The sequence below is a fragment of the Equus quagga genome, chromosome 10, assembly GCF_021613505.1.
Source record: "Equus quagga isolate Etosha38 chromosome 10, UCLA_HA_Equagga_1.0, whole genome shotgun sequence".
NCBI classification, from domain to species: Eukaryota; Metazoa; Chordata; class Mammalia; order Perissodactyla; family Equidae; genus Equus; species Equus quagga.
Genome location: NC_060276.1, coordinates 73878664 through 73899219, shown reverse-complemented (window position 1 = coordinate 73899219; position 20556 = coordinate 73878664). Strand labels below are relative to the sequence as shown.

Sequence of the window (20556 nt, the reverse complement as noted above, 5' to 3'; positions counted from 1 at the left end):
AGCACACAGTTCTCTACTTGTTTACCCTTATAGCCTGTTTCAATTGCTTGAAAGCAATTTTAATGGTTTTCCTGTCTCCCCAGTAGATGGGGTTCCCTGATATTTTGTAAAGAGTAGTACTGGAGAGGTTGTGCTCTTCAGGAGTGGAGTTCAGCTTTAGCAAAAAAGACCTGGCGTAGGATTTGGAAAACTTACCTGGCAGAAAGGAAGAGAGATAGTCCTTTCAAGGATGTATATATTCATGCACCCTGTTGAAATGCCATGCTTCTTTTTCTCAAAGTTGTTGCATTAAGCTGTTAACTTGAGCTGTGATTTTAACAGTTAACTTCTGTGTGTGTGTGTGTGAATTACAGCATTGTTGCCAACTCTGAAATTTTCATATCTAGAATTATTAGAGAATTAGAGACTCTCTATATTTTTAATGTAAGGTGAGTCCAACGATTTTAGTCAGAAAAATAAAATGTCAGACAACCTGTAGTTTCTTAGGAACAAACCTCTGTGTTCTAAAATGCTTTCCCAAGAATTTTAATAAACATAATTATGATATGTGTATCTATTTGTAGGGACTGGTAACATCTGAACATAACAAACCAAACAAGCAAACTGTTGCACCAACACTACCACCACGTTTTACCACAAAAGAATGCCACTGTACGTGGATTCCAAGCAGGCTGAAAAGGAAAAGAGCTGATTCGATTTCAGACTGCCCACTGAACGGGATGACAGCCACGGCTGCCGTGGAGACACCAAAAATGGAGAAGAGTGCTTCTAAGGAAGAGAAGCAGCAGCCTAAGGAGGACAGCACAGAGCAGGGCTGTGCTGATTCTGAAGAGTGGATAAGTTCTGAGAGTGACCCTGAACAGATGAGCCTTAAGAGTGTCAACATCAATGACAACAGCTTCCAACCTGGAGATGCTCAATTGAAGAAAAAGGAAATTCCCTCCAAGCCACACCGCCAGCTCTGTAGATCACCCTGCCTAGATCGTCCAAGCTTCTCCCAGAGCAGCATTCTACAGGATGGGAAGCTTGACTTGGAAAAGGAATACCAAGCCAAGATGGATTTTGCTCTAAAGCTGGGCTATGCAGAGGAACAGATTCAATCAGTGCTGAACAAGCTCGGCCCAGAATCACTTATTAATGATGTATTGGCAGAGCTTGTCAGACTTGGGAACAAAGGTGATTCGGAAGGGCAGGTCAACTTGAGTCTGTTAGTGCCTCGGGGGCCCAGCTCCAGAGAGATTGCAAGCCCTGAACTGTCTCTTGAAGATGTAATAGACAACAGTGACAATTTGAGGCCAGTTGTCATTGATGGAAGTAATGTGGCAATGAGGTAAGACTGGTATATTTTCTCTGTTTTTTAAAAACTGCCCTGAACTCATAGAAATTGTCTTTGCAAAGCACTTTGAGAGGGCTTTCGTTGTTGTCTGTGGCTTGTACTCCTCTAGGTAGACAGAGGCTAAAATGATCTGGCTGTAGACTTTTCTGTCTCCTTTGAAATTGTTGCCAGAGTCTTTTCGGGTATTCTGAAAGCAGCTTAGACATCAGTGATGCCTCAGAGGAGACATAACCATTCAGCCTTTGCTCCTCTTGGCGTCCCCTCTCCCACTTCTACTTGGCTAGGCCAATCATCCTGAAAATCCTGGCTTTATAATGTTACTTGGGGCTTACTTGAGAACTTGCAGTAACTCCCAATTGCCGTTCTACCAAATTTGGATCCCTTTGCCTGGCTTTGTGATCTGACCTTTCCCTCCTCCCATGTGATTGCATCTCTCACACTTACTGCATTTACATCAGTCTCTTTAACAGTCTCCATGTAAATTATGCTGATTTTTATCCACCTTACTTGTGTTCATGTAATTTCCCAACTTAGGAGTAACCTCCTCCTTATATTCATACCCTCCACAAACACCATCCTGACTTTTCTGATCCCAATGATTGTCTCTGAGCTTCAGTACCTATGGTAGGCTGAATAATAGCCCACTAAAGATGTACACATCTTGATTCCTAGGATCTGTGAATATGTTATCTTACATGGTAAAAGGAACTTTGCAGATGTGATTAAGATAAGGATCTTAAAATGGATTATCCTGGATTATCAAGATGGGCTCAATGTAATCATAAGGGTCTTTGTAAGAGAGAGGGAGGCAGCAGGATCAGAATGAGTAGTAGGAGATGTGATGACAGAAACAGGAGATTGGGGTGATGTAAGAAAGGGGCCATGAGCCAAGGAATGTGGTCACCCTCCAGAAGCTGAAAAAGGCAAGGAGACGAATTCTTCCCTGAAGTCTGAAGAAAGAACACAGCCTTGCCAACACCTTGATTTTAGACTTCTGACCTCCTGAACTATAAGGGAATAAATTGGTGTTATTTTAAGTTACTGAATGTGCAGTAATCTGTTACAGTAGCAATAGAAAAGTAATACATAACTAACAGTGCCTTTATACTTTATTCCATACTCTCTCAAATAACTTTTTATCTCATGTCAGAGAGCCTTAGGAATCCCTTCTTCTATTTTTCAAATGAGTTATTATCCAGCTTTGGCTTAAAACTTCCTAGTGATCAGGAGCCTGTTTCCTATTGAGTCCACCACTGCTTGATGAACTCACTAGAATTCTTAGACTGTACACAATCAGAACTAAGTACAAAGCTTTAGACTAGTATGTCTTTCATTTGATTACCCCATTGTCTTTGAAGGCAGGGACTTTGTTTTATGCCTCTCTGGTTTTCCCCACAGCACACAGAAGAGTATTTGATGCTCCCACAGAGATATGAGGGAGCGGGGATAGGGGCAAGTCTTATGAACCATACCATTGCTGTATGCAGGAGTTGCTTGCAGGCTATCTGGAGGTACATTTTAATATAAAATTCTATTTAATCTTTATAGCAACTTTACAGATGAGAAAACTAGAGCTCAGCAAGGTTAAATGACTTCTTTGAGGTTACTTTTTATAGCTAGTAAGTAGCAAAGTGAGGACTTAAACTTGTATTCTGGCTTCAAATGGATGAAATGAAACTAACATTTATAAATCTCTATTCTGTATAAATCTCTATTCTGTGCCAGATGCTTTTGCACAATGTGATTTAATCCTCACTAAAAAATCTACAAGAATGGACTAATTAGGTTCATTTTTGCATGTGAGGAGACAGGTTCAGAGAGATAGAGTAACTGCCCAAGGTTACACAAATAATAAATGGCAAAGCTTGTATTAAAACTTGAATCTGACTCCAATGCTCCTTCGACAATATCATGCAATAGTATGTATCTATTACTGTTATTAAGAATATTTGACATCCTTCCTAGTAACAGAAAATATATTTTCAGATTTCCTTTTTCAAATCTTTTAAATCATGACAGCATCATCACAAAGTGAGTAAAGCAGGCGAGGCATCTCTCCTGTTTTAATGAGGGGAAACTAGAAGTACAGTAACAAGAAAGTTAAATGACCTGTACACAATACTACAGTAATCAGAATGATGCAGTGGGCCAGTGAAAAGGAGAGAGCGATTTTTATGTTCAAAGGACCGAAAGTAACTCTGCTCCCCTCTTAATAGTATACTATACTGTATACCAGAGTGATTCTTGAGGGGAAGAGATATGGCATCTGCCAAACTCAATCACTTACCAGACCAGACTACCCAAAACACCTTAGATTAGACCTATTTCCCAAAGCCTACCCTTCTATAAGGGTGTTGTGTTTGGGAGATGAAGATGAGAACTCAGGACTTCTTTGAGGACTTTGACTTCATGGTGATATAAGATCTTCCTTGTTTTTGGACTTCTATTCAAGGGTTGCTGAGTTACGAAGGACACTCTATGGCCCTTTTACTTTGTAAGAAATAATGAAGAGATTAATTACCAAGGTAATTCATTTCAACATATCTAGTCTATGCCAGTAGCAAACTGTCATACTAATAGGAAGATGGGATTTTGTCTTTTGTAGGAGTTGCTTTACTAAATTAAAGATACCTCACACAATTTAAATAAAGCAAAAAAAAATCAGCACTCAACCTTATTTTTAGGAGCGTATTAAAATAATGCGTAGTGGACCACGTGATTTTTTTAAATTGCCAACTGTGTCCTTGTTAGCATCTCTTCCCTTGTCTGACTAGGTAAGTTACTGATGAGTCCCGTTTATTCTGCAATCACATTTCACACGGTCAAAGTTCAGTGCCATGGTCTGCCTATGAATTTGTTAGTTCCTTTAATCTAAATTCAGTTTGTTTCCCCATTGGTTAGCTGTAACTTTGTCATGAGATTGGTACTTCTTAGACAAACTACATATTAACATCTGTTGTTCCTCAGCATGTTGAATGAGCCTGCATTGAAATCATGATGCTTTGTTTGTCATCAACAGCATTTGTTTAACATTTGCAGTAGTGATGTACCTGTGATTCACATACTGATATATGGTAAGATCCTAAAGGGTATGTTCATTCTGAAAGCCGTCTCCTTTGGGAGGAAAAATCTATTTCAGGGGAATTAAGTCTTTAAAATGTAAATGCTGCCATATTACTTGTTAAGTCTGGGAGAAGCCCAAATATTTGAACACTGCAAAAAAAAAAAGTGAAGAGGGAGAGGCCGGTGACCCATCTGCTAGGTAGAATTTGGCTTGGAACCTGGATCATAATATGTATGTGAGCCAGTTTACAGGACAAAGTGAGCTGTGGTGTCACCAAGACATCCTATGACGTACAAGTCTAGGCTTTAGATTTTTTAGATAGTCTCTTAGGTCCTAGCATTTTTTAGATTGGAAAAGGACATTTTGTGGGTTTGGGCTAAAACAGGTCATCTTCCAAGCTTTATTTTCCACTTTTTAAAAATTTATTCTTTCCTTAAATATTTATTGAGAGCTAAACTTTGCATTCCGGGCCCTTACGTAGGACTTCACTGCCACCTTGATAAATGTTGAATGTGAATTCTGATTCCTACTAGGCATTTGGTGCACTTCATGGAACACTCCAATGGCATGATTTTAATATATTTTCACTGGAATGCTATATGTATTTAACAGTTTTTCTTAACGTGATAATTCTCGGTATGCTAAAAAATCGATATCAGGATACAGATGCATCAAAATATTAACAGTGTTTATCTCTGGGTGGTATTAAACCCTATTGTGCAGCGTTTTTTCTTTATATTTTGTGTATTTTCCACATTTTATACTATAAGTATATATTACTTTTATAATGATGAAAAATATTTTTAAACAATGAATTTGCCAGTATACAATATAAAATTAGGGTATCCGATGTAAATGTTACTCTTATATTTATTTCTAGTCTTAAACTGTGTTAGGGAGGACACACTTTATAGCACCACAGAACCAAATGAAATGAAATCCCTTCTCCTTCCTCCAAATTCCCCCTCTAATGACAATTCTGATGATTTTCCTGAGTTCATTTTATACTTACCAGCACTATAGCAGTGGGAAAAGTTACAGCTGGTCATCTCCTCCCACCTATTTTATGCTGAGGTCATCTAATTTTAATCCTTTACCAGCCATGGACTTGCCCAATTTACCCATTGTTCAACTTTTTAGAAGCAATCAGTGGTAGCTGTCTCTAAGGCTACCTTGGAGTATATTGGCAATTAAATATATTTTCCTTTCTTTTTTTTCTTAAGTGCTTTGACTTTTATTAGAGTAGTAAAATTGCTTTATGGTACTCACTGGAAACTTTTGAACATGATTAACATGTGTTTGGAAATGTTAATAAAGGCATCTAATAAATTTTTGTCATGTGCCTCAAAAGTGATAAGACACTGGGAAGTCTTGCGGTGCAGGTATTAATGGGGCCCCTGAGATTGTGTATAAATTCACCCAAAAGAAATAATATAATTGGAGCTAATTTCTCTTATGGTTGAGTGAATGAGTACCAATGAGAAAGTGAGGAATGTAAAAAGAGAGCCCCTATCACATTGTCTTAATTAACCTTCTAGCAAAATGGTTCTCTTTTGATCAGTCTTGTTTGACAGGCAATATCCAGTTTATTGTAATAGAATTGATACATGTATGCCAAGTTCTTTTACCATCCAAGCTGTTTAATTAACTGTAATTTAGTGTGGCTTATACATGTGTCAGAGCACCAGATTCCATGCTAAGAGAACAGAATTTTCACGACCAAACTACGCACAAATCTAGTACATCTTTTGTGAGTTTTTAAGATGATGAGAATAACAGCTATTCACTTGGGGGCTATGGGTAGAAGAAGGAAAAATAAAATCTTTAAGGAGCTGGCCCAATGGCACAGCGGTTAACTGTGCACGTTCCGCTTCAGCAGCCCGGTATTCACTGGTTCGGATCCCAGGTACCAACATGGTACCGCTTGACAAGCCATGCTGTGGTAGGCATCCCAAATATAAAGTAGAGGAAGATGGGCACAGATGTTAGCTCAGGGCCAGCCTCCCTCAGCAAAAATAAGAGGATTGGCGGCAGTTAGCTCAGGGCTAATCTTCCTCAAAATAAATAAATAAATGAATAAAATGAAATAAAATCTTAAAAAAAAAAAGATGATGACAATCAATATATTTTCCCCCAATTCATCTGCTAATTTTCCCTCTTCCAATTTCCAATCAAATGAATTTTGTTTGGTTTTTTAAGTTTTTACAATGTTTATTCCTACAATTAATTGTGATAGAACATCTTCTCTAAAAACGTCTTCTGTAAAAACATCATGTTCTAATTATAAAAAGAATACTCATTTTTGGGGGGAAATTTTTGAATTAAAGAAAGAAAATAAGTCATTTATAACCCTCTCACATAGAAGAATTTTTATTAATATTTTGATGTATCTGTTTTCTCGTATTTTTCTAACCTTACACATAGACTTTCTTCTACAAAATTCAGTTTGCATTGTATATAGTTTATATCCTTTTTCTCTTTTAGCATTATATTGTGATCATTTCCCACATCTTAAAATTTTCAAGAATGTGATTTTTGTTGGTGTGCTATATTTAGTTAAATGTGATAAGTATTTTCAGTCAGCATTTATGTGTGTCTTTCTTGCTGTTACTGTTATTTTTTAAGCTTAATATAAGAGCTTAAGACTCATCTCGAACTAATCCTCCATATAAACTTTATCTAGACCTCTGGTGGCACCTCTTCTTTTTTCATCTATTGTGAATATCTGAATCTTTGAAAAGAAAGTGGTGGTGGAAACAGAAAGAGAAGAGAGAAAATGGAAGTAGTGATAGGAAATAGCCACCAGGGCTGCTATAAGTTGGGAGCTGTTATTAATCATCTGTGGCCTTGAATGAAGGTGTAATAATAATGGCAATATTTGTAGTGATTGAATAAAAAAGAATTTGATTTGCTATTTTTAAAAATATATTTTTGGCACCATCAAAATTAGCACGTCTGTTGTTAATGTCTTGGTACAAAGAAAAACCCTGTTTGGAGTAATTCTTTGCTACCTGTTGTCAACCCTCTATCCTCTCATTCTTTATCTTTCTAAAGCCATGGGAATAAAGAAGAGTTCTCCTGTAGAGGAATACAACTTGCTGTGGATTGGTTTTTAGATAAAGGCCATAAAGATATTACTGTATTTGTGCCTGCATGGAGAAAGGAGCAATCCCGCCCTGATGCACCAATTACAGGTACTATTTCAAATAAGATGTTTTTTCTCATCCAGAGGCAAAGCTAGCAAGATAGTTTTGGTAGAGGTTGATGGGCCCAATTTATATATTTTTCTAAGTTTATTAAGTATACTTAAAATATTTTATATTAAGTATATTTTTAAGCATGTTTTTCCTTACCCAAATAATACCATCATTGTGTTGTGGCCTATGGCAGTTAAATACAGGCAACTTCACTTTGGCAAAGAATAAAGCAAACAATTGAAAATTAGGAGTGCTTTCTTATTTGAGCATAGACTTCAGACTAAAGTGGGATGAATCTGGTTATGAATGTGACTAAGTTTTCCAAATGACTAAAGAAACCATGGTAGACAGTGGATCTCATTCTGTACCATAGAAGTTATTGTGGGATTTGCAAATTAGGAGGCAGAGTAGAGAGAAAGCAATGTCCCATGGCAGTCAGAGCCAAGTTATCCATGAGGCACAGTAGGACCAGTGCCTAGGGCCTATAAAACTTTTAGGGTCCCATGGAAATGTTTTAATTTTATTATTTTCTTTTAACATCAGAAGGAAAAATTGAATAAAATAACAATGTGTAATAATATATCTAACTAGATTATTTGTCTTTATACCAATGCAGTTGTAAAGTGAATTTTAAATATTTCTTTATGGAAGAAGGGGCCCATGAAGGCAAAAGTGCCTAAGGTCCACAAAAGTCATGATGTGGCCCTAATGGCAGTAGGATCACTACATTCACTTACAACAGTATGTGAAGCTAGCTCTTTACAGCATTGGAGAGCATATAGACCCAGTCCTCTGAGTATCAGCTGTTGCCTGATGTGCCAAATGAGAAAGTCCAGTGAATGGCTGTCAGAGCTGTGCCATGGAGCTGTCTGCTAGCTGCTGAACAGGCCCTCAGCCTCAGTCTGAGAGTGGATCCTGGCCTTGCTCAAACCCAGCCTGTAAGCTTTCTTTCCTCAGCAAGTAAGAAGCCAAAAAAAGGACGTCAATACTCACATGCTACAGCTTGATGTTTTCTCTTAGTTGTGGCCTTCCATCAGGCAGAGGGCAAAAATGTAAGTCCCTAGGAGTGATGCTTTACTCTCCTCCTGGCAGACACATCCTCAGCACACTGCCCTGTTTTCTTCAGCAGTCAAAAGCTGGTGCTTCAGCCAAAGGGCAAAACAAGCATCAAGAAAGCTAGTATAGGGGCCGGCCAGGTGGTGCAGTGGTTAAGTGCACACGTTCCACTTTAGTGGCCCGGGGTTCGCTGGTTCAGATCCCGGGTGTGGACATGGCGCCGCTTTGCACGCCATGCTGTGGTAGACGTCCCACATATAAAGTAGAGGAAGTGGGCATAGATGTTAGCTCAGGGCCAGTCTTCCTGAGCAAAAAGAGGAGGATTGGCAACAGTTAGCTCAGGGCTAATCTTCCTCAAAAAAAAAAAAAAAGAATACTAGTATATCAGTGTTATTTCTCACTCTTCATGGTAGTTTTAAAAACTTAGATGTTATTGAATCCTGTTCCTTCATTTTATCAAAAAGAAAACTGAAGTTCAAAGGGGAAGTTGACTTGCCAAAAGTGACAATCCAAATTACTACCATAGCCAAGAATAGAGGCTACTTTCTCTCTAAGGGCAAATAATATATTCATCTAGTACCGACTTTTGTATTTGTAATATGGAGGTAGAGCTGTTAATTTCCAAAGATGATCTCTACTCTGTGGCATATAATTCATATTTCAACAGATCAAGATATCCTACGTAAACTGGAGAAGGAAAAGATTCTTGTCTTCACGCCATCCAGAAGGGTTCAGGGCAGGAGAGTCGTCTGCTATGATGACCGGTTCATAGTCAAACTGGCTTTTGATTCTGATGGCATCATTGTCTCCAATGATAACTACCGGGACCTTCAAGTAGAAAAGCCAGAATGGAAGAAGTTTATAGAGGAGCGGTTGCTGATGTATTCTTTTGTGAATGACAAGTACGTTTCTTTCCAATAGGCTCTAAATAGCCTAAATCCAAGTTACCACTAGGAACAGATTTCATTTCATTTCAATAAACATCTACTGAACACTTACTGTGTACTGTGCATTATGCTAGTTTCCATAGGGACAAAAGGCTGAGTAAGAGACAAGACTTAGTCTTAAGAGGCTCAAAGTGTGGTGGAAAGAGACAACCACAATGTGTTGTGATAAGTGCTGTGGTTAGAATTTCTTAAATTGCTTTGTTGATGAAAAAGGATAGGGAAAAGCTTCACAGAGGAGATGACATTTGAGATGAAGTTTAGAGACAGAGGAAAGGGAGTTGTTGGGCATTAGAGGTAAAGGGGACATCATGAATAAAGCTATAAAGATGTGAAAGTGGGTTGCATATTGGGGGAACCAGCAGGCATGCCAGTATGACTGGAACATATAGTCCATGGAAAAATGACACACAGGAGCAATTATCCTTTTCTTGCTATCAACTGGGAACAGAGGGAAGGACTGCTGGCTTAGCAAAAGATAGACTTGAGGCAGGAAGGGCAATTAAAAAGCTGTGACAACAGTATAAGCAAGAGGTAATGAAGGTCTGAACTCCTGATAAGGGATAGTAGGGACAGAAGGGAAAGCATTTATCTCTTGCTTGCTTGCTTTTAGATTTATGCCTCCAGATGATCCTTTAGGGCGCCATGGCCCAAGCCTTGAAAATTTCTTAAGAAAGAGACCCATTGTTCCTGAGCACAAGAAACAACCATGCCCTTATGGTGAGTACCTATGTGCAGAACTGAGTTCTGTATTAAGGGAAACATAAGGACTCTATGAATACTTTTCTCTTCAAAATTTATCTTTCAAATGGAAAATCCTAGCTTGTTCACTTTCTGTGAGTTAGTCTGTGTCTTCCTGTATTCTCAGTTAATTGTTTAAAGAAACATTCTAGAAACTGCATGAGGAGAAGGTAACTAGAATTGAAGGGAAGATTAGTTGTCACTTGTTAAAATGGTGCATGTGTGCTAGCTGCCTCCATCCTGAGCAGTGTTGCTGGGGGCAGAGAAATGTCCACGTGGGTCCACAGAAGCAGAAAGGGCAAGGCCAAATTGGATTTGGCCCCAAGAAGGACGTGTCTCTCAGGCAGGTGACTGCGCCCTCTAACTAATAATACCCTTTTCTTCCCATCTGTACTTTCCAGTTTGCTTCCAAACTTCATTTTTATTTGCTTTTTTAAAATATAGTTTTCTAGAGTACATTCATGATCTTACACAAGTCTGTCTGATATAAAGTTTGTGAGCCTAACAGTGCAACGTGGGCTGCCTGGTCTGAGGCTAGTTTGGATGTTCACTCTTTTTGGATAATCATTTATCACACGTCTTGTTTTTTGTTTGATTAACATTTACTTAAATCATAGAGTGTTTTCATGTTCATTATCTTCATTTAATCTTCACAATGACCCTATAATATAAGCATGATTATGAACCTTGTTTACAGAAGAGGAAAATGAGGCTCAGAAAGTAAAGTCACTTACCAAAGTCACACAGCTAGTAAGTGGCACAGCTGGAATTGAAACTCAGGTCTGACTGGCCTCCAAGCCTGTGCTCTTTGCACTCGCATCATACTGCCTGCTGCTGCTCTACACTGCCTTAATATTCAGGTTATGCCTAGGCAAAGTTGTGAATTTCAGGAAATGAAAGCTGTTCAGCTGTTCAGCTCTTAGTTTTCACACTGCAGTTTCCTCCCCAGCTTTCCACTTCCTTCCTCTCCCCTCACAGTGTGTGATGCCTCCTTGGTGTTGTCTGTCTCTCATCTTTATGGACAGTTAATTTTCTGCCTTTAACCCCAAATGGTAAAATTATAACCTGAGTGACCAGATACAACAGTTTCTGGCACAGAGTTGCACCACTATGAGAGAGAGTCTTACCCCAAGGCATTATTTTTCAGGCAAAAAATGTACCTACGGCCACAAGTGCAAATACTACCATCCGGAGCGGGCCAACCAACCCCAGCGTTCGGTGGCTGATGAGCTCCGCATCAGTGCCAAACTGTCCACAGTGAAAACCATGAGCGAAGGCACCTTAGCCAAGTGTGGCACAGGGCTGTCTAGTGCCAAAGGTGAGATAACCTCAGAAGTCAAACGTGTGGCCCCCAAGCGCCAATCAGATCCCAGCATTCGGTCCGTGGCTGTGGAGCCTGAGGAATGGCTGTCCATTGCCCGTAAGCCTGAGGCCAGCTCTGTCCCCTCACTTGTGACCGCCCTAAGTGTCCCCACAATCCCACCCCCCAAAAGCCATGCAGTAGGTGCACTCAATACCCGTTCAGCCAGCAGCCCAGTGCCAGGATCTTCTCATTTCCCCCACCAGAAGGCTTCGTTAGAGCACATGCCCAGCATGCAGTATCCCCCCATCCTGGTTACCAACAGCCATGGGACCTCTATTAACTATGCTGAGCAATACCCAAAGTTTGAGTCCTTGGGGGACCACAGCTATTATTCAATGTTAGGCGACTTCTCCAAACTGAATATCAACAGCATGCATAATCGAGAGTACTACATGACTGAAGCAGACCGGGGGGTGTATGCCCGGAATCCCAACCTGTGTTCTGACAGTCATATGAGCCATACCAGAAATGACAACTATTCCTCTTACAACAACCTATACTTGCCTGTAGCTGATACCCATCCTGAAGGCAGTTTGAAGCTGCATCGCTCAGCATCTCAGAACCGTCTTCAGCCTTTTCCTCATGGTTACCATGAAGCCTTAACAAGAGTGCAGAGCTATGGCCCAGAGGATTCTAAGCAAGCCCCCAACAAGCAGTCAGTTCCCCATTTAGTTCTGCATGCCCAGCACCCAGCAACTGGGACACGCTCCAGCTGTCCTGGAGACTACCCCATGCCTCCCACTATCCACCCTGGGGCAACCCCACAGCCAGGACGTGCCCTGGTGATGACTCGGATGGACAGCATTTCTGACTCTCGCCTGTATGAGAGCAACCCCATGAGACAAAGACGACCTCCTCTTTGCCGGGAACAACATGCCAGCTGGGACCCACTGCCCTGTGCAACTGACTCTTATGGCTACCACTCCTATCCCTTGAGTAACAGCCTCATGCAACCATGCTATGAGCCAGTCATGGTACGGAGCATGCCTGAAAAAATGGAGCAGCTTTGGAGGAATCCTTGGGTTGGAATGTGCAATGATTCCAGGGAGCATATGATCCCAGAGCACCAGTATCAGACCTACAAGAACCTCTGCAATATTTTCCCTTCAAACATCGTCCTTGCAGTAATGGAGAAGAATCCCCATACAGCAGATGCCCAGCAACTGGCAGCCTTGATTGTTTCTAAGCTTAGGGCTGCACGTTGACGTAACATAGAACTTATTCCTATAAATATAAATATTAATACTAATAATGCACTAATACTATGATAATAGTAACTAATAATTTTGTGTCGCGCTTTACAAGTTACGGAGTATTTATGTCATTGAAGTGCATAACAACCCTGTGAGGTAAGTCTTACTAATGTCTTGTTTTATAGACAAGGAAATTGAAGCTCAGTGAAATTAAGTGACTTGCCAAGGTCACACCGCTAGCAAAGGACCAAGTCAGGACTCTTATCCAAGTCCTCTGACTCCAAGTTCCATGCCCTTTTGCACGGCACTGTGCAGGTAATGGAGGACAAAACCCAGGGGGAGAGGCCTAAATGCAAGAAACCCCAGGGCTTCCATTACCAGTGTTTTCTTAGTCACACATTCTATATTACAGAGTAAGAATGATACATCTAATTTAGAGAGCAAGAGCATCAAGATCGGATCATATGTTGAATTAACCTTTTAAGATTTTTAATAGGAATATTTAAAGCTATTTAAAAGTAAATGCACACTTTATTGCATGGATATCTGACCATTCAATATCTTTGTTAACCAAGCTATAGGGTCACATCGAAGCTTCTAGAGCTACATTTTAAACCTATTATTAGCAGTTATATTGCATGTATGACTGTATGTATTTAGTCAAGATGTGTATCTCTGTATAATCTTTTATATGGTGGTGATAAGAAGATGGTCTCAGCACAGTCCTTAGTCTACAGCTGTATAGATCACAAATCTGACTGGATGATTTATGTCACATTTCATAATTTCAACTAGTTTTGAAAGTGAAATTACATGCCAATATTTGAATATTGCTTTCTTAGTCACCACAGCAAGCTAGCTCTATGTCCCTTGCACTTTTTACTTGTCAAGATTTATTGACAGTTCTTAGCTTTTCACTCTCTTCACCTCAGCAAGTTAGGGATAAGATTGCAGCCTTCTTCCGCAGAGAAGCTGATGGATAAGCTCAAGTTCCAGGCATAGTAGCTGTGTGCTAGATTAGCGCAGAAGTATTTGACCAGGACCAGGGGATTTACTACCACAGTTGGTTTCCCTTATCCCAATAGAGATGGCCAAACTCATGAAGCATTAAATGATGAACACAAAAGCTGCACTCAAGGAGGGTCTAATGGATGCTCTTTGGACTTCTGACCTACGCAGTATTCAACATCACAGGATGAAACGTAATGCAGGACAGGGCATAGCCATGCAATCCACTTTGTCTTGCAATCCACCCTTTGGGCAATAAGGTCGATCATTGGTGCAGCAGAATATTTTTAGGAAACAAAACAAGGGGATTTTCTATATGGAAAAGGCATCCTCCAAAAGGGAATGCAGCTTCCAAAAGGGGATGTTACATCTTCGCTAATAGCTGGCTTAGTTATGCACTTCAAATCCATGCAAAGAGGGTGCACTTGCCCTTGGATAATGCATTACTAAAGATGGCAGGACTTTGGGTTGAGCAGAGCCATTTGTTCAACTTGTATCTTGCTCAGGGTGGGAACCTTTGTAGCTAGATGCCTCCAGAAGAGGCATTTATTGTTTTTGGTTCTTTTTAAGCTGCACTAAATAAACCCCCTTTTTGAGCCCATTGTATATTTCAACATTTTGAACCATGACCAGCTCACTATTTCTTGAGCTAGAACTTGCTAATTTCTATGGTAGTTTTTCATGAAAGTTGAGAAGGCCTGGTCTTGGCCTTTTGTTTCTTCATAAGAAGGTGTGACACTACCTATAAATGTTTCTTACTGTGAAACACTCCCAATGCGAGGCTGTAGTCAGGGTTGTTTCTGGCAGTTTGATAATGGCTTGCATGCTGCTTTTCTGGCTTTCTGTCTCTGTCTTAATTGATAAAAACTGCATCTCAATTAATGTTTTTCTCTAGTTAACCATAGCTTCACATTTATCTCCTACCCTATGATTTTTCCATCCCGCAACATACTGAGGTGTAAAAGTATTTTCTACCAGTGACCATAGAGAGTGACAGTTGCCACTGAAGTGCTTGCCATTTCACACAAATGCCATTTCATACCTTCAACTTCTTGGATCTTCTAAATTTGTCCCATGTCTAAATCAGGGTATTTGACAATCTTAGATGACTCTGCCTTTGTGCCAGTTAGTTCATACCTCCTATCAAAGTCATCAATGGCACCACAGTATCCAGTAGCTGTACAATTTACAGAGAAGCACAAGATTAATCTTGTCAACTGCAATTCATCTTGAACATGTTCATGTTTAGTATTAAAAAAATTCTAAGTTCCTCTCAATACAGGAAATAATTTTTAAGGCAGTGTATGTATTTCTTATTTCCTGTAACCATTGTCATTCCTCTCTTCTCATAAAATGTATATGAAACAAAGCAGCTAGGAGCAATGCCTCAAATAACCAGAAATGACCTTTTGTTGATACAAATTGTATCTCCTTTTTTCCCCGATTGTATAGAAACAAATGTACAAAACTCATCTGAAACTAGGTTTGGTACATTCTTTTCACCATGATGTTTGTGGCACTGTGTGTCACAAGGAAGTAGCCCGGGGGTCATGAAGGAGCTTTTATTTCCAAAGGGCAGTAGTAGTTTATAGACAATTTTTCAAGGCCTTTTTATTACTATGTGCACAGCTATTATGTGTACAGTTTCAAGCATTATATTACATAAGTTCTCTTTAGCCTATTAAATTTAATATGTCCTTGCAAAAGGTATTTTGTGTAAAAAGTGTCAATGTTAGTGAATCATCTGCAAGAATCTACAAATGGAGCTGTACAATTATGAATGCTTAAATCCAGCTTGGTTCTTAGTAAAGTTATTAGAGAAACATCTTCTTTATATTGAGGTCTGCACATTTTTTGACTTTTCCATTTTGTCTGTAATTATAAAACAGCAAATACAAAGAAGCATTGGGACTCACTGGGCTCCCTTGATAATAAAAGCAAGCTTCCTTTCCTGGGGTTAAGGGTGAGTCCTTCAGTATGCTTACCTCCAAGCACTCAGCAGGGATTACTGCACAGTGTTTTGTGTGGTTTTCAAGAAGCATTATCTTTTATAGGAGATGCTTTGTAATTTTAATTCTTTCACTGAGTTTTTGAACTCATAGCAAGTCTATGCCTTTTCAGGCCTTAGATTTTATGATTTCTTTCTTGTTGTGATTTTGTTGTTGTTTTTATTTTGACCTAAAGAAGTGTGACTCTGGAGTGGCATGGTCAATCAAGGGCACTGTTTCTGTAAGACAGCTAAAAGGAAAAGGAGACTTTTCAAAGGTAACATACAGCCATTGCACTCTCTCTCAAGGTGCAAGGTATAGAAGGGAGAATGACGGAGGCCTTATGGAAATGGCCTATAAAACTTTTCTTCTTCTAAATAATGAAACACATACACACACACACACGTGTGTGTGTGTGTATATATATATATATGTTGAATATGTGTATATTCTCTCCCCTCCCCTCTCTGGTAGTTTCCAGGAGAATACTTCTAAAACCCATTTTTTCTACTTTAGAATAAATTATATTTATACAGTAATTCAAACATTGATATCCATTAACCTTTGGCACTGAGTTTTCTTCTAACATAGAAGAGTTCATTTGAAGAGGCACTCAGTGACAGTTAATCTCTGCTCTAAGTATGAGACTTTGTACAAACACCCTTTTTGTGGGCCAAGAATTTCAATACACTTTGTTTTATTCTGCGAACCAGGTCTGGAGCTACACAGGGAAAGTAATGTCAAACTGTGCAAAGAGCACTTCTCCGGTCTCCTCCTAACCCTTCTCTGCCTTCCCCTAGTTTGCTTCTCTTTATGTCTGACACTGAGGAGTGCATAGTCTTCAACTGAAATGGCACTACAGTTAGTTTTCAATGGAAACCAAACCAGTATATTTCAGGAAGCTGCTTGTCTAAAGTTGTCGATGCTTTTGGAAAGACTCAGCATATTCAATATCTATCATGTTGTAGCTAGCTATATACATAGGCAGATTGACTATTTTTAATCCTGTTTTGTGTATCATTGAGCTATAGTAGTTTGCTTTATCCATTTGTGGGATTAAACAATATTGTTTAATGGTTGTAAACTTTTATAAAACCTCTTTGGGTTTTTTGTTTGACCCAAATATAATGTAAGTCTCAATGACAAAATACACAAAGCCAAACAGAGGTAAGTGAAAATATATCCTGTCCCCAGTTTTGTCTGGCCCTATGATGCACGTGCAGTGCTTTGCAATATGTTTTCACTAGCATGAATGTGCTATGACTACTTCATGAGGTTTTAATTTGTTTTACCTATAATCATGATGCTGTATCATCGGCAACAATGAACTGTAACTAAATTTATTTATTGTATAAACTATTTGTCTACTAACCACTAATGGCTCTGTTTCTTTAAGAACATCAACAACCAAAGCCATACCACATCTACATATATACACACCCTACTTCGCTCCTAAAAGATTCAACTACCTTCCTTGGGACTTGCATCTTGAGATAAGCTATAAAGGGAGCGATCTCTCCAAATGAGTTCATCTGAATTTTATCACAGTAAGCATATGCCTTCTTATTTTTGTATATAGTCATACGTCACTTAACAATAGGGATACATTCTGAAAAATGTCTTGTTAGGTGATTTTGTCATTGTGCAAACATCAAAGAGTACACTTACACAAACCTAGATGGTATAGCCTACTATACACCTAGGCTATATGGTATTAATCTTATGGGACCACTGTTGCATATGTTGTCCGTCGTTGACCAAAACGTCATTAGGCGACACATATCTGTACTAACACAGCTCTAAATACTAGTCAACTGCTGTTTCTCACAGGGCTGGGCTTGGCTGGGCCTCTACTGGTGGTTCAGAACCAAGTGGAGGGTTCAGGGCCCGGGCTTCTTTGTGTAAACAATCTATAATTTCTCCCCTGAATAGCTTCAGGGCCACAGAGACATCATCTGCTGGGCCTTAGCCAGAATATCAGAACTAGAAGTGGCCTGGCACCCTACACTTCACAGAGAAGTCACTTAGGAAATGCTCAGCTGCATCAACTCCATCAGGTTTTAGGTGTGGGAACTGAGGTTCCAAGAACTGAAGAGATTTGACCAAGGCTGAACAGGGAGTCCCCGAGACTGGAATCCCAGGCCTCATTGCTCCCAGGCCACTGTGAGCCCTTTATCACAGTGGTGTCTGCTCTTCCCTCAGGCCTCTCTGGGACCTCCTACTCACCCCCCCCAACCCCCCCTCCACAAGCCAGTCTCATATAAAGGCTGAGACAGCCACAATGGCCACAGGAGAGCCCAGCCTAAGAGCCTTTGGAAGGGGCTATTTGGAAGGTGCTACTCTGAAAATATCTTTTTTTCTTTTATCATCCTTCTTGGAACTAAGAGTGCTCATCTCTCCCCACCCTTTTCTTCTTCTGTCTCTTTACTCTTCCTGCCTCCCACATTTCTCAGGCATATATGTATCAAGTTCTTTGTTGTTGTTGTTAGTGTCCTCAAGTCAATTCCAACACCTGGAGACCCTGTATACAGCAGAGCAGAACCCTGCCTGGTATTTTTGTGCCATTCTCTCCCCTTCTGGCACTATATCAGACAGTGCTCTGCTGCTATTCAGAGTTTTCATGGCCAATTTTTTCATAAGTGGGTGGCCAGGTCTTCCTAGTCTGTCTTAATCTGGAAGCTCCACTAAAACCTGTCCACCATGGGTCTCCCTGCCGGCATTTGAAGTATCAGTGATATAGCTTTCAGCATCACAGCAACACACACCCACCACAGTATGACAATCAACAGACAGGTGGTGTGGCTCCCTGATTGGTAAACGGACCTGGGCCATGGTGGTGAGAGCACCAAATCTTAACCACTAGATCACCAGGGCTGGCATCAAGTTCTTACTGAGTACCAACTAGGGGCCTGGCCTGTATTTGGCTAGCGAGGGACAGAAAAGGAGGAAAGAGTTTCTGTCTTCTGGAACTTGCACTCTAGTGAGGAAATAAAGCACACTTAAATAAATTAAGACTTCGTTGGAGGAGAGTGGCAGCATGAGGTTAGGGGGAGTGATAGGAATAGTTAGAATTCCAAGAGAGGATAATTGAATGTCCAATGCTTCTCCCTAATGATAGGTGGAAAATCAGCTAGTCTGACCATATCCCTCTTTAGCTTACCTCTCTGGCCTCAGGACCTACCATGTTCTTCACACAACCCAAGTTCTAATTATCCTGGACACTTCACTGGTGCCCCAACATGCCATACTCTTTTTTATCCCCTCCAGACTTTTACCTTCCTTCTTCTCCTTGTTCTGACTAGTAAACTCTTGCCTTTAGAGATTCACTGCTGCATTAAGCGGTCCCACCTGCTTGTCCAGACATTATTAGTCCTTGCCCCTAGGGAGTCTTCCAGGTATCTTGAACAATACCTCTGTCTTAGCACTTGTCACTCTGTTATAATTATGTTTGCATGCAGACTCCCGTACAAAACAGGGAGTTCCATAGGGACAGAAATCATGTTCTTCATCACCAATGAATTATCTCCTATCAGAAAGAGTGACTTTTAATTACTGTTCTTGAATAACCGTATAATCTATGCTCCCTTCCCTTGACCCTCAATCCTGTCCCCCAGTTAAATGCGTGCAGTTCCAAGACTTTTTCTAATCAGTCTCTGATCTCTAGTCAGAAGGAAAAGGTCCAAGGGCACTGGGCTAAGGTTGCTTCCTGGCCGATCCTCCCCCACCTGCCTCCCTCACCCCCCAACCACCACGCTTGCTCCCACCATTTGAAGCAGCCCTTCCCAGGGACCTGGTCTCATAAATCCCAGGTTTCAAGAGGACTCCAGCCAACAAGGACCCTTGGCTCTTACTCTCCTTGGACCTGGACTAGAAATGAGCTCAGCCTGCTCATCATTAGGTCAGTCTTTGAGGGCCAAGGGAAAGCACTTTGTCCTAGGATACGTGGAGACCAGAGTCCTGAGTTCAAGGCCCACCAACCCTAGCATGAATCCATACCACTCACACATACAAAGCGTGATAAGTTTTAGAGAGCACTTTTCACATCTATTATCTTTTTTGATCCTTATAACAAGCCTGCCAGGCAAATATTATCCCCCTTCTGTAAATTAAGAAACTGTAGCATGATTTGACCAAAGGTTGCTCCCATTAAATGAGGGAACTTGTCTGGAACCTACGTCTTTGGGTAGTTTTTTCTCCATACCAGTGCATCTTAAACTTTAGTGTGCATCAGAATCACCTGAAGAGCTTGTAAAATCAGATTGCTGCCCACCTTCAACCTTTCTAATTAAGGCCTGGATTCAATAAGTTGCATTTCTAACAAGTACCCAGGTGATACTGATGTTGCAAGAAATGTGGATCTACACCAAACTATTAACTTGTTCTGTGCCTTTGGGCAAATCCCTCCCCTTTTTGTCTGCCTTAGTGTCTCAAGGCATAAAATGAGGGGGCTAGACTAGAACTTTGATTTCCAAGCTTTTTTAGCAGCAAAACCCATTTTGAAAAAAAAATCTACATAGGATATGAATACATACACAATAAATAAAATCCAGGCTGTTCTAAAGAGGTGGTGGAGAACCAAGAGCTTGCAGCACCCATCTCCCCACAGAGCAGGTGCTGAGCTACATCCTAGAGTACATGTTTGCAAATCCCTTGACTAGATGTGGCC

General features: G+C 40.3%; 1 protein-coding gene across 1 annotated transcript; it reads left to right on the top strand.

The window, feature by feature from the left end:
* The first annotated feature begins 719 nt into the window (after positions 1-719).
* Positions 720-12906, top strand: ZC3H12B (zinc finger CCCH-type containing 12B). The gene is made up of 5 exons (XM_046673304.1): positions 720-1330; positions 7455-7594; positions 9321-9555; positions 10211-10317; positions 11486-12906. The coding sequence occupies exons 1-5, from the start codon at positions 720-722 to the stop codon at positions 12904-12906; spliced, it is 2514 nt and encodes an 837-aa protein (XP_046529260.1).
* Positions 12907-20556: the final 7650 nt, after the last annotated feature.

Excerpts from the sequence above, each read along its gene's own strand:
- ZC3H12B (XM_046673304.1), top strand. The coding sequence starts at position 720 with ATGACAGCCACGGCTGCCGTGGAGACACCAAAAATGGAGAAGAGTGCT. Across the intron at positions 9,556-10,210 it reads TATTCTTTTGTGAATGACAA|ATTTATGCCTCCAGATGATC; the intron begins GTACGTTTCTTT and ends GCTTGCTTTTAG. Across the intron at positions 10,318-11,485 it reads GAAACAACCATGCCCTTATG|GCAAAAAATGTACCTACGGC; the intron begins GTGAGTACCTAT and ends ATTATTTTTCAG.